The 15,854-nt window shown below is 42.1% G+C and overlaps 1 protein-coding gene across 5 annotated transcripts in view; it reads right to left on the bottom strand.

Annotated features, from left to right (window-relative positions):
• The window catches only part of pard3bb (par-3 family cell polarity regulator beta b), a 268,913-nt gene that overhangs the window by 9,173 nt on the left and 243,886 nt on the right, over positions 1-15,854 (bottom strand). For 4 of the 5 annotated variants that reach the window (XM_058392331.1, XM_058392332.1, XM_058392333.1 and 1 more), the window contains one exon: positions 1,895-1,971. The exons of the other annotated variant lie outside the window; for it this stretch is intronic. In XM_058392331.1, coding sequence (XP_058248314.1) covers positions 1,895-1,971 — 77 coding nt within the window. The remainder of the gene's footprint in view (positions 1-1,894; positions 1,972-15,854) is intronic. 5 annotated transcript variants of the gene reach the window in all.

Below are 15,854 nucleotides of genomic sequence, written 5' to 3'. Positions count from 1 at the left end.
TTACACTAACACACAAATTCACACTAAGACACACTGACACACACACACAGACTCACACTAACACACACGGACACACACACAGACTCTCACACACACAGATTTGCACAAACACACACAAAGACTCACACTAAAACACACAGACTCACACACACACACAGAGACTTACACAAACAAACAAGGACTCACACAAACACACGGACTCAGACACACACACACCCGCACAATCACTTTACTATCCTTGTGAGGACCTTCAGTTTATTAATTATAATGAATCAATTTATGCTATGCTACACAAAGTCATTGTTTTTTTTGGGGGTGGGTGGGGGTGGGGGGGTGTTTCAACCAAGCAACAACACAACAGTTTCCTCACTGTTCATTCTCACGTCCCCATAACGGCAAATCTGTCAGATATTCCTAAATGTTATGGTCCCCACCAAGATATGAAGACACATGCTGGCCCACACACACCCTTGGTCAGTGGGTGAAGAAATCTGGGAAAGTGTTTGGTTACAGTAAAGACTGAGTTAGAGGGAGAAGCATGCGAGTGCGAGTGAGTGATTGTGTGCGAGAAAGCGTAGGTGATGTGGTGACTGGTTTACACTCTATGGAACTGGAAGCAGTTGCGTCACTGTGCCTCATCACCCCGAGTTCAGCCCGAGAGGCCACCATCTGCACATTAATCACCCAATTATCACCCCAACTATCCAATGAAAACCCAGCCGGTATCAAACGGAAAGTTGACTTGATAATCCAGTAATCTTCGGACGTGGAGGGGTGCGCAGCTCTTCTGATTGGCCGGGTAGCCTGGATAATGAGCGTGTGTATTATTAGGGTAATGGTTATAATTGGGCACATATGGAGGAGTGCGCGTTCGGTCTAACAGGCCAACAACCTTCCTCCACCTGCGGGGACCAGTGACCTCAGCTCTGGCTAGAGGAGATCTCAGCAGTCAGGGTTAGAATAACAATCGAGACTAGGGTTAGTGAAGGGCTATGTGGCTAAGGCCCACCGCAATTATGCCGGCATAAAAACACAGATCATTATAATGGAACTGGAGCAACGAGGTAAATTTAACAGAGAAAATGGCTTTAAAAGTGGGCCCTGGGGGATATTAGCTAGCTACGTTAAAAAACATTGTAAATTATGCAAACCGAGAAACATTTCTGAAATGATAGAAGCGTCGTAGCTTGATTTCATCCCTGTATTATAACTGATGCAGTCATTTATTATTTCAACAGTGAGTCATGAATGCCAAGATGACACTTTCGTCATCCCAAGCATATTCACCCTGGTTATTATTTATTATTGCACTGGTTGATGTTAATCATTTGAGCTGGGTTTCACACCCATCAGTGTAGATGGAGTGAGAGATGGAGTAAAAGACATAGCAACACTGTAACCCGAGTCAAGGCCAGAGATGCAGTGAGATATCGAGTTGCACTGCCGCCTCGTCTCCCTGGAGAAGATCAGGTGAATTCCCAGGCGGAGAGGGCCTCAGAAGGCAGACACTCCAGATTTAATTATAAGCTTTAAAGAGGATTACTCAGCACTGCGTGAGAGAGAAAGAGGCCGTCGGCTCGCCACTTTCTTTCTTTCTTTCCCATTCATAGTCATTCCTTGAACCTTGTTTTTCGATCCTCTTTCCCTGTCACATTCCCCGCTTCCCTTTTGTCCATGTTGTTTTCATTCTTTCTCCACTTCTCTGACTAATCACGGTTCTCTGTGTGTCTAATTTCTTGCCCTCCAACACTTTTCTCTTTGCTTCACCATTTTTCCTTTTCTCTAGTACAAGTTACTCCCTCTTTCTCTCTCTCGTCCTCCCAGACACATATCTCATTGCTGATCTTTCCATCACTGTCCTGTTTTATTAGATGGGCAGATAGTGTGCGCATACCTGGGCAGGGAGGCATACTGACGCTCCACATCCTCATAGCGGGGAGCCAGTCTGGGGTCAGGACTCCTGACAGGAATCTGTTAAAAAAAAAAAAAAAAGAAAGAAAGAAGGATAGTGTGCAGTCAGACAGAGAACCAACACACCCACACAGTCAGAGTTTCAGCAAACTCATCCATTCCTGTCACATACTGCTTGTAATGGATTACTACAGAACTGATTAGATGACATGAATAGTGCGAGTCATTTTTGGTTCTGCCTAAGCTCAGCTTTATTCCTGCTCCTTTCCTCCTCCGCATTAAGAACAGTGATGAAAGTTCCCTTCCCGCTATGAAATACCTGCCGGTTCCGTAATCAAGGCCTGAAAGGCTGCAAGAGAGCAGCTCACAAAGGCTGCTTATTGGGGATTTAACATCAGGAGTCATGAGGAGGGGGTAGGAGGTTAGATTATGTTACTAAAAACAGGAAGGAGCTGAGCGGTCCAGCACTTGTCCTGGACTAACCAACATCTCAAACACATAACATCATTAATCTCTTCAGAGAGGTGCTTATCCATTAAATACAGATTTGAGAGAAACTCCTTCAAATACCAGTGCTTTTACAAATTTACACCTTTACTAAATTCAAAACCAGTTGCCTAATTTTTTTTGTCACTCTCACAATATTTTTTCCGTCTATATAAACAAGATTAAGGTGATGGAAGTTTGATGCTGTGAGAATCTTAGCCCGACATATATAGGCAACTTAATAAATTATAAATACTGACACATAATCCATGAGGAAATTATTCCAGTAGATTTAGTTGGGGCTGACGGATTGAAGGTTAGGGCCATTATGGAAAACTGGCTGCTTTTCCGAGGGCAATAAGTGGGAAATTGTGTCATCCGTCTCAATGAACTGGTTTTAAATATACGCTCGCTGAGCTGCCACCTCTCTGCCGTGCTCATAATGGCTGGCCCACTGCCTGCATATTAAGCACATTTCTCCTCACTAGCTCTGAACATGGAAATGTCTGGAGGCCATGTCTTCACAGCGAGAAGATAAAGGGACAGGCATGCATTACTTAGGAATGGAGAGACAGGTTGTGAGAAAGGCAAGAATGGACTAGGTAAATGACAAAGCGTTACTGATGAAAAGAGGGAGGAAATACGTGTCCTTTATTCAGTGTCAGATGCTCAGCGTTTCTGCCTTGGTACATTTTTCACAGGCATTTTAGAATGAAGTGTTGTGAATTCACATGGAGTCAAGGATCTTTTCTCCTAGTTGAAATAGACCTTTAGGCTAGTGTGGAAAAAGGCCAGGCTGAGACTGTGTAGCAGGCAAGCCCAAGGGGAACAAAACACTTATGGACTGCGAAAGTACAGTCAGCTCCGAGTGCCTGATATTACAACTCCAGTGCCAGTGCAGTACTCAAATGTTTCCCATGGGTATCCCGTATTCCCAAGTGTTCTGCAATAAAGATTTAGAATACATTTGGTCTACCTCATGTCCTTGAAGATTTGGCAAAGCAGCAGATTGCACATAGCTATCACTTTCACTCACATTATCATTACAGCAAAGCGTATTACAGAGTAGACAGTCTACTGATTTTAATATACATGGACACACGTCAACTGGTTTACAATGCTCATTAACACATACAGCTCCCATATCAACATCCCATACCTGTGTGAAAACATGAAATGACAGTGGGCTGGACTTATTTTATGGACTGCATTGTGTGAAAAATCACGATAAGGAACTGTAGCATCTTCTTAGGATAAAAGTAAGCTGACAAAATCTTAAACATAAACTCAGCACAAGGAGTTCACTGCTGCAGCAAATGCTGCCCACATGAGAAAAATGTCTAGACAAGGCTAGATGAGTGAAAATAACAGATCTTGCTCAGTATGTTTTTCTTGGTGAACAGCCACTATCAGAGATTAACTCTGGATTAGCTTTCTCCAAAACCAGAGCCTTCATCTAAACCCACCCTGCACAAAGATTAGAAAGAACCCGATCTTTGTTCATGCTGAACAACTTCTAACAGTTCTTTGAACACTGGTAATTGTGTACGGCAGAGATGAGATAAACTCCTAATGACAACAACGCTCCTCATGTGAACCTGATTTTTTGAAGTATCTCACTTAAAGTTTATCTTGTTAATTCAGGCACCACACTGTATGAGAGAGATAGTGAGATTCAGGTGTGATGCACCTCAAGGTGAAGTGTTGAACAGAGTACAAAAGAGAAAGAAGAGTGACTCTTAGCTGAGATGAATAAATCCTTTGCCCAAACATGATGGATAGCATCTGCAAAAGCAAGTTAAAAACGCTTCAGTTTCACAGCTATTCACAAAAACCCTCTTGTGGGCTGGACTGTATGCAGATTTATGTGTATTTCTAAGGTGTGTGTGTGTGGTTTTCTCTACAATGAGATACTCAGGACAGCCATTGGCTTATAATGTGTGTCTCCGGTGTGTGCATTTGTGAACTCCAGGTCTCTCAGTGGAATGAGTGCATTTCCCACTTCTCCCTAAGATGATGGCTTTGAGCTCATGAATATTCAATCACTCTGATTAAACCAGCGCAGTGCGAGCGTGCCAAACAAACAGCGCTGAACAGAGGAGCGAGGTCACAACCCGGCCGAATGGCAGGATATGTGGCTTTCCACCCAATCGCCAAATCTCCATATTAGAGCCGTGCAGACAGGTGGTGCCTCCGAACAAATCTCATCTAACCGCCTGAAACACCCACCTGTGGCATTATCGAGTGTTTATCCAAACAGGGCCCACATTTCAGCCTGAAAATGGCACTTGTTAAATGTTAATAACCTCTAAATGTGTTTAGTCATGGAAAAACCTTTTCCTGCATTGAAATTAATCTCACGCTTGCTCTTTCCCTGGTGTATTGATTTCAGGACTAAACACATACATTAAGATACATTAAATGATAAATGTGTTGGTGCTGCAGTAAGAACATGGCCAAATATGATTACTTCTGGCCTGCTTGCATAAAGAAATCAATCTTCTGGTTCTGCCACCTAACAAACAAGGCAAGAGTAACAGGACCTGGAAAGGAATATTCTGGCTATTCACTTCTCAATGCATTTATACGATTAAACTGTATGTAATTTATATAAATGTTCCATTCACCTCAAATCTGCCAAATGCTCGAGACCTTAATTCGGCACTGAAGCTTAGTCCTTAGTCACTTCATATTTACATTACTGAAACATTTTCTTGACTTTTTAATAGCTTTTCCAGGTCTACGAAAGACTTTAAATTCCATAACTTTTCCAGTCTTCCTAGAAGCAGAAATGACTTTAAGAACATCCACTATTTCATATAATGGCAAAATAAAAAAACTTGTTGAGCTCCTTTAGATCAGCAGTGGGTTTTCTTGGTTCTGTGTGACCGACACATGGCCGTGCAGCAGTATCAAGAGCAACACAGCCACAGTGTGAAGCTGAGTGCTGTGTGTAATGAAGGCTACAGGGAAGGCCTGTCCTAGCGACTCAGTTCCTTCAGAGCTAATGGCCTACAGAAAGCCATTTCACGGCATACCGAGCAGAAGGGAACACAGTCAGCGGAGGAATTCACGCAGAAGAGACTGACACAGCAGACACGGACTGTCCATCGCACATACTTGAGAATCTGTACCAAACTCTAAAGCAAGACCTGTGTCCAGATCGGATCCAGAACCGGCTCAAAGAAATGCAGATCTGTAACATAAAAAAAAGCGCGACACTATAGAGACGCTGAGCAAAGTGGTGGTTAGATGTAGTATATTATCTTAATTGCATAATACATCACTACTCTGGTTAAATAGCATGTCTGTGCTGAACTAGTGAGATTTCACATCAGGTCATTTTTAAACCCGAGCTGTCCATCTCTGGTTCGTGAAGGACTAGAGGGTTATTAATATCAGCTCTGAGTCTCCATTACTACATCCTGAATAGTGCTTATCACTAGGAATGTATAATTAACTGCAAAACCAAAAAAAAAAAACAAAAAAAACCTCGGCACGGTCTGACTTTGTTTAGCCGGGAAAGGACAAGGTGCAGTAAAATATTTATAAAAAATAAAAAAAAGTAAGAAAGAAAAGTTCCTGCTCTTTTTCCAGCTGACTTGGTAGTTTCATCATCCTCGGCAGCGGACGCTTGTTTGAACAGTGCGCTGGTCATTACTCTTACACACAGACATCTGATCACTTTCTTGTGAGGACATGAATTACTGGCCATGTCAAATCCAACTGAAGGGCAATCATTTATTCCTCTGGGCTGGCAGTATAAATTCAACATGCGCAAAAACATGCATCGTTTCCTCCACTTGGGTGGGTGGGGAGGTAGATGCGAGAGGCAGGGAGGTGAAGAGATGCACTGATTGAGGCGAGATGTTTTATTTCAGGACCTTAGTTGAAACAGTAACAGACTGAGGAGCCAGGATGGGATTGGGCTTGTGCAAACAAACAGATTCATAAATAAACACACACACACACACACACAGTACAAGCCAATGGCTGTCCTGAGTATTTTACTGTAGACTAAAAGAAGACTGTAGTGGGGTGGGGTGAGGGGTTTATTATGGTGTTATTAAAAGTCACTTCCAATGTATATCTACAAAACCTGAGTCACTCTGATGACATGCTTGAATGTAAACTCATACATATAGCATATACCACACACACACACCATTTTTCTCTCACTTGCACAATTACACTAACACACACCCACTCATGCATCCAATCAGCCCCAAACTCAACCCTTCCTAATTGAGTTTAGCTGAACTGCTGGCACTGCACAAGTGATGTGAGTTATAGATTATACGAAGCTCTTGCATTGCCATCGATTCCCTAGTGGGAGGATGGAGCAGGGCACGAAGAGCAGGGAGGGGAACTTAGCTATTCTCTGACCATCTCTACCATTTAATTAAGTGCACGGAGCCAGAAGACCACACAGCAATAATATAAGTACAAGTATATGTAAAGCGCTGCTGCTCACAGGAGAGGACAATGTACAAGATAGCAGTGAAATCAGAGGCACTCAAATCTGAAAAGTCATCAATTTTGTGGGTAGAAATGTTCGATTTGTTACTTAGCTTAATTTTTTTGCACTTAAAACAAACATTTTGTGGCAAAACCCCAGGATGAAGCTGTCGCCTTTGGCGTAATAAACACAATAGTAATGTCTCTGTTGTGATTTGAACACTCCTTCACCATGAACTCGTGCTGCTTTCCTGCCGGACGCTCAGCCTTGTATGGTACACAAGCTGCATATGAATCAGGAACAACTCACTTTCCTACTGCATTGTTTTCCTTCAGTCTCCACTTCAAGCTACAAGCAGCTCCAAAACAATGTAAAACACATATACACTATATTGCCAAAAGTATTCGCTCACCCATCCAAATAATCAGAATCAGGTGTTCCAATCACTTCCATGGCCACAGGTGTATAAAATCAAGCACCTAGGCATGCAGACTGTTTTTACAAACATTTGTGAAAGAACGGGTCGCTCTCAGGAGCTCAGTGAATTCCAGCGTGGAACTGTGATAGGATGCCACCTGTGCAACAAATCCAGTCGTGAAATTTCCTCGCTCCTAAATATTCCACAGTCAACTGTCAGCTGTATTATAAGAACGTGGAAGTGTTTGGGAACGACAGCAACTCAGCCACGAAGTGGTAGGCCACGTAAACTGACGGAGCGGGATCAGCGGATGCAGTGGTGTAAAGCACGCCGTCACTGGACTCTAGAGCAGTGGAGACGCGTTCTCTGGAGTGACGAATCGCACTTCTCCATCTGGCAATCTGATGGACGAGTCTGGGTTTGGCGGTTGCCAGGAGAACGGTACTTGTCTGACTGTATTGTGCCAAGTGTAAAGTTTGGTGGAGGGGGGATTATGGTGTGGGGTTGTTTTTCAGGAGCTGGGCTTGGCCCCTTAGTTCCAGTGAAAGGAACTCTGAATGCTTCAGCATACCAAGACATTTTGGACAATTCCATGCTCCCAACTTTGTGGGAACAGTTTGGAGCTGGCCCCTTCCTCTTCCAACATGACTGTGCACCAGTGCACCAAGCAAGGTCCATAAAGACATGGATGACAGAGTCTGGTGTGGATGAACTTGACTGGCCTGCACAGAGTCCTGACCTCAACCCGATAGAACACCTTTGGGATGAATTAGAGCGGAGACTGAGAGCCAGGCCTTCTCGTCCAACATCAGTGTGTGACCTCACAAATGCACTTCTGGAAGAATGGTCAAAAATTCCCATAAACACACTCCTAAACCTTGTGGACAGCCTTCCCAGAAGAGTTGAAGCTGTTATAGCTGCAAAGGGTGGACCGACGTCATATTGAACCCTATGGATTAGGAATGGGATGACACTTAAGTTCATATGCGAGTCAAGGCAGGTGAGCGAATACTTTTGGCAATATAGTGTAGCTAGAGCTAGCTAGTTTGCTCGTGTCATGTTTATCTGTATTACATGAATATCAGTTAATGCTAGCCAACAAACTAGTTCACTTTTATTGTATCAGGTCTGTTTAGGTTTTACAAAATGGGAGCAATCTACAAAACAATAAATCAAGTTAAAAATGTGGTTAGCTGATCTTATTTTTGCGAGCAAACTAGCTTTAGAAAGAAATCTAATTTTTGGTTCAGGTAAATACCACTGCAGACAAATTTAGTTCGAGAAAAAAACCTGATTATAATTGACAATAACAACGTCCGGTATTCTGGTTGTGATGAGAATGAATAAAAAACAGACCCATAAAACAGGTTAACGGATGATTTCTCCTTAACATCACTGAATATTATGCATTTCTATCCTAGACCAGCTAGATCGGAGGCACTAAAGAAAAGAAAACAACTAAATGACTAAACCCACACACAATGTTATTGTATGAACTCCAGATTGCAGAAGACAATCTGTTCAGAAGTTCAGACGGTGTTGAATACAACAACAGAGAATAGAGTTGGTCAAGCCTGGGAATTCAAATGATATCACATTCTCGTCAGGAAGTGCTTGCTCACCTTCTCTCTCTGGCACAGGAATGGTCATTTTTCTCTTTGTTAGCTCTCGCTTTCTTTCCACATACCATCGCCATGAGTAACACTCAAAGTCGGCCTGAATGTCAGCAGGCATCTGCGCTCAATAAAGCTGTGGGCTAAAAACAAACTCATTCATTTAAGTCCACTTTGCCGTGCTGTTCTCCTTTACTGCGGTAATTGCTGTGCCTTGTGAAAAGCCATCAATTTCCAATCCTAATTAGTAAGGGTCCTTAAAAATCTCCCAGCAATCTCCGAATGCTAGTTCAATGCAACGGCTAACACACTCCTACACGGCATCAAAAGATCTCGGATAGCTTTTAATTTTTCATAATTTTCTCTAATGAGATCGCATTGATTTTAACTGGCACATGACAACCACGTGGCAGAAGGAAGTAGATGGAACGCTTGTGCTGCAACCTCGCCGCCACTTCACAATTTACTTTCCGCAACTTACAATCATTCACTTGCATGAGATTGATAGCAACTTAAAAACGTAAAAAGAGCATTGGGACATTTATAAATACTGTGGAAAATATTCCTAACTGTGTGTGTAATCGTCTGAGTCTCGGGGTGTTCTGGATGCGTGCGTGTGGCTATATGAGCAGCCAGACAAGCACATAAGAGTTATAAGTGTATCTCTTATGGCTGGCTGTGAAGTTCAGAAACGTTAAAGCAGGGAAGCTCCCGCATGAACTTAGAACATTTTACTTCTTGCTAAATTTTAATTTCTGCAGCCAGGGTGAGTTACGTTAAACCTACAAGAGATTTGCGCTACAGTCAGTCGCTGGAATTTTCACCCTCCTAGCCTCGGTGGGTTCAGAGAAGATGATTCTGAGAATTTAATTACTATAATCTGAGAGAGAGAGAGAGAGAGAGAGAGAGAGAGAGAATATGGGTTTATTTATTTACTTTAGAATGACATTCAAGATAAAATTGGATACTTTAGGAGAGAAACACAAATGCTGCACACACCACTTCTCAGTATTCAGATAATTAACAACATTAAAGGTCAATACCCAAAAGAGTGATACTTTTAAAGAGCCTTTTGCACATATTATGTCTCTAATGGCTTCCAGAGACTATGCTCAATTTTTCTTCTCTTTTCATGACCGTGGACTTCTGATCAGACACGACCACATCTGGACCCTTGAGCGAGGCCCCTAACTCTAACTGCTCTACTGTATAAAATGAAATAAAGTAGCTCATTCTTGCTGTCTGCAGTGTAAATCTTGCTGTCTGCAGTTAAAAGGCCAAGCAAACAGCAAATAGTCCTGCTCTAATCAGCCCTTTTTGTATGCGCTTATATTCCTAAGATAAATTTCTTTAAATCTATAGCACATAATTGCATAAATAAAAGCTTAGCTCTTATAACCGGCGCCGTCATCCTCCATATGTTCTGCTAGCTTCCGTCTGCTTCCCAGGAATTCACCTTCCTTTGTTCCTCTAATCCATGGAGGAAACTTTGAAGATGGGCACTTTGGGAAGTGGGGGTGCTGCTCTGTCTGGGTGGCAGTGGCTTAAGAAAATTATCTCTAGTCCCTGAACCCACTATTTTTTCTGTTCCTCCACACCCCCCCCCTCCTTTCTCCGATTCTCACTCTCCCCTTATCAGGTACCCACCTTGAGTTCTTTTAGGGACAGCATGCAAATTTACAGAGAAAAGAGGCTCTGTAAGCAGAGAGGGAGGTTAAAGCTGACGGGCCTAGCGAAGAAATCTCAGACCCTTTCATATCGTCTTAGTGGAGTGTGTGTGTGTGCCCTTTTTCATTTCGCATAGGAAAGGCATGCAAACCACAAGCGAGCAATTGTGAACTGAGCCATCTAGAGTTAAGAGTTTGTAGGACTGTGAGGAAAGACACATTATGCTTGAACTCACATCTTATTTACTATATTTGGGGCGGCTAAAAAAACCCAAAAAAAAACCCTTTACATTGTGAAATCCTGAGATTTTGATATCTTCTTTGGAGTTCTGAAAACTACACACTTTTACTGAGCTTTACTTTTGCATGCATCTCAACCTCAACTCCTTACCTGTAAAAATATAAAAGGTGAAAACCCGCATTTTATCTATTTAGCGATGGCTATCCAACACCTTGATCAAAGCAGGACATTCACTCTGAAGAAAATCATAGTTCAAGGTTTTCGATATCTATAGGCAGACTGATTGTTTCTCTAAACAGACATCTGTGTCCTTATATCACCATGTGATATTTGGCAGAGAGATTAGGCAAGATTCCAATGTAAAACCATTCCCATGGCAATTTAGCGTCATGTATTCATGTCAAAATTCATTATAGTCGGAAAATCCAATATTGGTCATAACTTCCCATACTGTTTTTGGCTCAGCGACATCTGCTATGTTTTCTCAGACCATGACACACTTTGTAGTAAATGCCAGGAAGCCCAGTAGGGAAGACCCAGTGTTTCCACTATAAGTTAGAGTCCAATATATGCAGCTGGTACAGGATATCCATAATGCACTATGCTGCTTGTAAGGATTAGGAGAGAATTTGTTTTAGAAGTATCTGAGTACTTATAAGATAATAGCACTGTCTGGACTCTGCTGCATTTCCAATCCAGGGTGTGTGACCTTCTGTGTCTCTGTGCTTGAGCTATTCTTTTCTATAGGTGCAGTCACTATATCTATGAAAGTGTGTGTGTGTGTGTGTGTGTGTCTGAGTGGGTAGCAGCTGGCTGGGCAGGCAGGTTGAGATGAAGGTGTAATGGGATGGAAGCGACACTCCTTTCTCTCCCTCATGGAGATGATTGCCAGTCAGAGAACGCTTGGTTTAAATGCAGCCTCCCTCACAGCGCCAATCCCCACAGCACTGCCGACCCCTGTCTGTCTGCAAATCATCTATCACTCTCGCCCGGCACTGCACAAGCCACAGCCTGCATTTCAAAAGCACCAGCTTCTGCATACACATCAGAAAAAAATGATAAAAGCAGCACAAGTGAGGCCATTTATAGGTATAAAATAGAGAAAGATATCATGCAAATATACAGGCTGTGACAAACAAATGTTTGTTCTTTTTAACTAACAGAACCGGAGCAACTGTGACATATAAAACTGAACCAGAAGTATTAAAAAGCTAAAGGTCCATCTTCATAATGTCACACTGGAAGGAGATGTCAGGTTCTTTCATGGTAATTGCCTGGTATTCTCTTAAGGTGTGAATTTGCACAGCACTAAGCAAAGCGTTCCTGTGACATTCAGCAGTGCCGCAATCAACAGCATGACATTAAAGTGAATTACTGTCCATTACAGTGGCCCCATTTACTTCAGAATACAGAGAGAGAGAGAGTGAGAGAGAGAGAGAGAATAAATAAGAGATATAGCAGTAGACGACAGCAGATGAAAGTATACTCTCCTGCAAGTCAGAATTTGTCAGAAACGGTGGGTATTAATGGTCCAAATGGACAGTTTCTCGACAGTAAATGCCAGTGAATACCAAGGCAAGCCAGTGATCGCCTGAACATAATACCAACTTCAGCCAAAAGTACACTGTCCTTGCATGTAAAATGCGCTTAAGGCTTTAAAAGCTAAAGACGGAAAAGGAGAAAATTACAAACTACAAACTATATTTTGTCCTAAATGTTAACTTTCAAATTTTCTGTCTAGAACCCCAAGTCAGTGTGGGGTTAAATGGTTACAAATCTGACTCCAGCTCCCATCACTCTCTGGACTGAGGCTGTTCAGTATCGGGGACTTCTATGGAGAAAGCCAGATGCAGGACAGTATTAGCTTTCAGACACTTCACTCAATTATGTTGTGTACACATAGCTGACCACAAACATCTCCCAGGCCTAAAACAATGCTCTGTTGGTCATTTTAGTCAAAATATTTTCTTGTATTAAAGATCCTGACTATGTGCAGTGATTCTCTAGCATTAGCTTATGAGACTAGATGCAGGCTGGCAGTCTGAGGAGCAGGGCGGCTAATCCCTTTTTGCTACACACCAGCTCCTTCCTGAATTCTTTAAATCCTCAACTGTGAATTCCTGAACTCCACATGGCATTTGGGTCTTTGAAGTCTTCCAACGATAATCCACTGAGGCAACAGACACCCCTCATTTTCATCAGTCCCTCATCTCTCAATGCTCATTAATTGTACACAGAAGACAATGTATACTTTCTTTTCCTGTGAATAGGAAGTTGATTCTGTAGCACTGCCCATCACATTTGCAGATGGTATAGGCGGGTTCCAACTGTGTTCATGATTCCCATTGCTGTGAGGGCTGATCTGAATGACACAGCAATACAGAGCAGGGTGCTGGTAAGGTCTATTCGAGCTTTTCCGGGGTTAGAGGCTCAGTGACTACGCTGGTGGTCAGTGACTGCGGGGGGTAATGGGCTTGATCAGTGACCCGGCTCATGCATACTGGGAAGCACAGCAGGACAATTAGCACAGATCGGGGTAGAGGAAGGCAGCTTGAACGCAGCTGGAAACATAACTAACTCCACTCTGGCTGGCCCGGAGGCTGGACTCACAGACTGTACTTTGGTTCAGGAGGTGGTTAACCAGAGTGTAGAAGATGCCAGCTCATGATGCACAGAACAAAACAAGGGTGCATGCTGTTAAAGGAAAATAATCTGTGCCAGTATACCATACTGTTACCGCCCAGAAACAGATTACTTTCAGGAAACAAAGCATATCCCAGAGTGGTTTATTCCTATTATACCACTGCGATTTTCCAACAATTAAAGTTTTTAAGGAATGGATCTGTTTGCTTTTTAACCATTTCTAGCTATATTTAATGATAAGGAATGACTGAAACAAGTTGGTTCCTGTTATAGCTCATTTTATAGCAGCTATAAACAGTGGTTCCCTCAACAGAAACTCTTTTTCCCTCACTTTCACAAAAGAACAAAGATGTAGCTTGTCAGGCTACCATAAAAAAAAAAAACCCAGAAAGTCCAAGCTTCCCTATGCTGATGACTTGGTTATGGGTGAAAGCCTATAACTTTAGGATCGTTTAGGCTTTAAAGCGGAAAAGATAATCAAGCATTCGATTGAAATTTTAGCTGGAACTATTGTCAGAGTTGCAATCGGTTTTGAGAATCCAGCAGCGATGTGGTATAACCATGTTATAGAGGTCAATAGTAATGTCCACAAGAATGCAGAAAAATTCTGGTTGACTAGAGAAAAAGATATTCTTAAGACTCTTAACCTTTGTCGCCAATTTTCAGAGAATCCCATCAAGTAAAAAACAAAAAAAAACCCCACACAAACACCCATTCAAGCCAAAGGCTGATGACTGAAAGCAGGATATGGATTAAGGAAATTGAATAGGGAGATTGTAGAAGGATTCTATTCAATCTGGCTTTAACACAGGACAATACAATAGTCTGTCCACTGCTGTTAAGAGTCTGAAAGCTGACCTGAATGCGGCCAAACTGAATTAATACAATACGATTGCTCAAATACCGAGCACACAATGAGGCAACTGACAAGGAAAATCTACTCAGTCAATAAGATGAAACAAGTGCAATGCAAAAGGTCAGACGTCACTTTTATCTGATAGCCGGTGAAATATGTTTGCACATCACCAGACTGGATTTCGATTTGACACATAAAGAGCAGCATCAGTTTTAAATCATGCATTTACAACGTTTAACAGAGTCATGATCTGTTAAAACTACTCATCATTCTGAACTGAACTGAGAACCTATAGAGCATATTTCCCTAAAAAGGAGTTAATGGCAAACCAGTGTATGCTATGCACTATGAAACTGGCAGACAGCTATGCTAGTCTTCATAGCGCTCTGAAGTCCTTATGTTGACAATAGGCTTCTCTGGGTTATTTGCCCCACTGTGGCCTTACATACCCTTGGCATGCCAGAGTGCCTTGACCCGATCATAGCACACATTAATCATACATTCCGACTTACCAAATCCGGGCCTACACACACACACACACTTAACCAGGGCCATGTTTAATGCTCTGTGCCTACAAACATGCTCAGTGGTTTTACAGAGGCAATTAAGCAGCTTGTTAGAGTGTCAAGGGTTTCTCTAGCAAAAGTAGCATTGTGTATGCAACAGAAGCAGAATAACAGAGCAACGGAAGTGTACGGGTTGACCGAGGTACCACACATTTGTGTATGGGGATACTGCCAACTGATGATGGATAAATGTTATAACTTTGTTCACAGTTCAATTACAACTGAAAGACAATTACATGTGCATGCTATAAAATAAATAAACCCAATGAAAAAGAAACATTTAAGGTTAATTACACTGACACTGCTATAAGTAAAACTTAAGCTCCTTTTAAATAAGGTGACAGACACATAATGTAAGTGCTTTTTGACTTTGGGCTGCATAAAGACGGAGGCTGCTTCCACACTTCTCGTGTTTGACTCTTTGCATATTCAACAAGTCACCACTTAACGAGCTTACGCTGCAATTTAGGGAACACAATCTGTCAGGCATTGAGAAATGTATGAAGGTGGAAAACTACTGAGCACTTTAGAGAGAGCAATTCTAAAATCAATCTCGAGTTAATCAGGTAGCAAATGTAATGTTCAGATTCACCTACGAGGTAGTAAGCATTATGTAGTGTTTTCTCCAAACTGTAGTGCATTGTAGTGTTACGAAGCAGTAAATGGGATCTAACTTTGATAGCCTTTAATTTAGAGGTAAACGAAGAGCTGAATTAACACTCGTGATTCCTCGCTTCAGACATATTGTGTGCTGAAAATAATTCATTACTGCTTTGTTTGCTCAAGAGCGGCTTTAACATTTATATTTATGAGCACAGGCAGTTGTAAGTCTGTCTAAGAATAGCACATGATCCAGGAAGTCATGAAATAGCAAGTGGAAGATTAGAAATTTTTAGAAGTCATGCCTTAAAAAGAAAAACATAAAAGTGCAAAAGGACTTCCCAGATACAGAATAACCTTCTGCAAGAAAGGAAAGAAAGTGAAGTACAGAAGT

Source organism: Hemibagrus wyckioides, linkage group LG06, assembly GCF_019097595.1.
Source record: "Hemibagrus wyckioides isolate EC202008001 linkage group LG06, SWU_Hwy_1.0, whole genome shotgun sequence".
NCBI lineage: Eukaryota > Metazoa > Chordata > Actinopteri > Siluriformes > Bagridae > Hemibagrus > Hemibagrus wyckioides.
The sequence above is the reverse complement of the archived record's forward strand: the minus strand, read 5'-3'. Positions and strand labels throughout refer to the sequence as shown.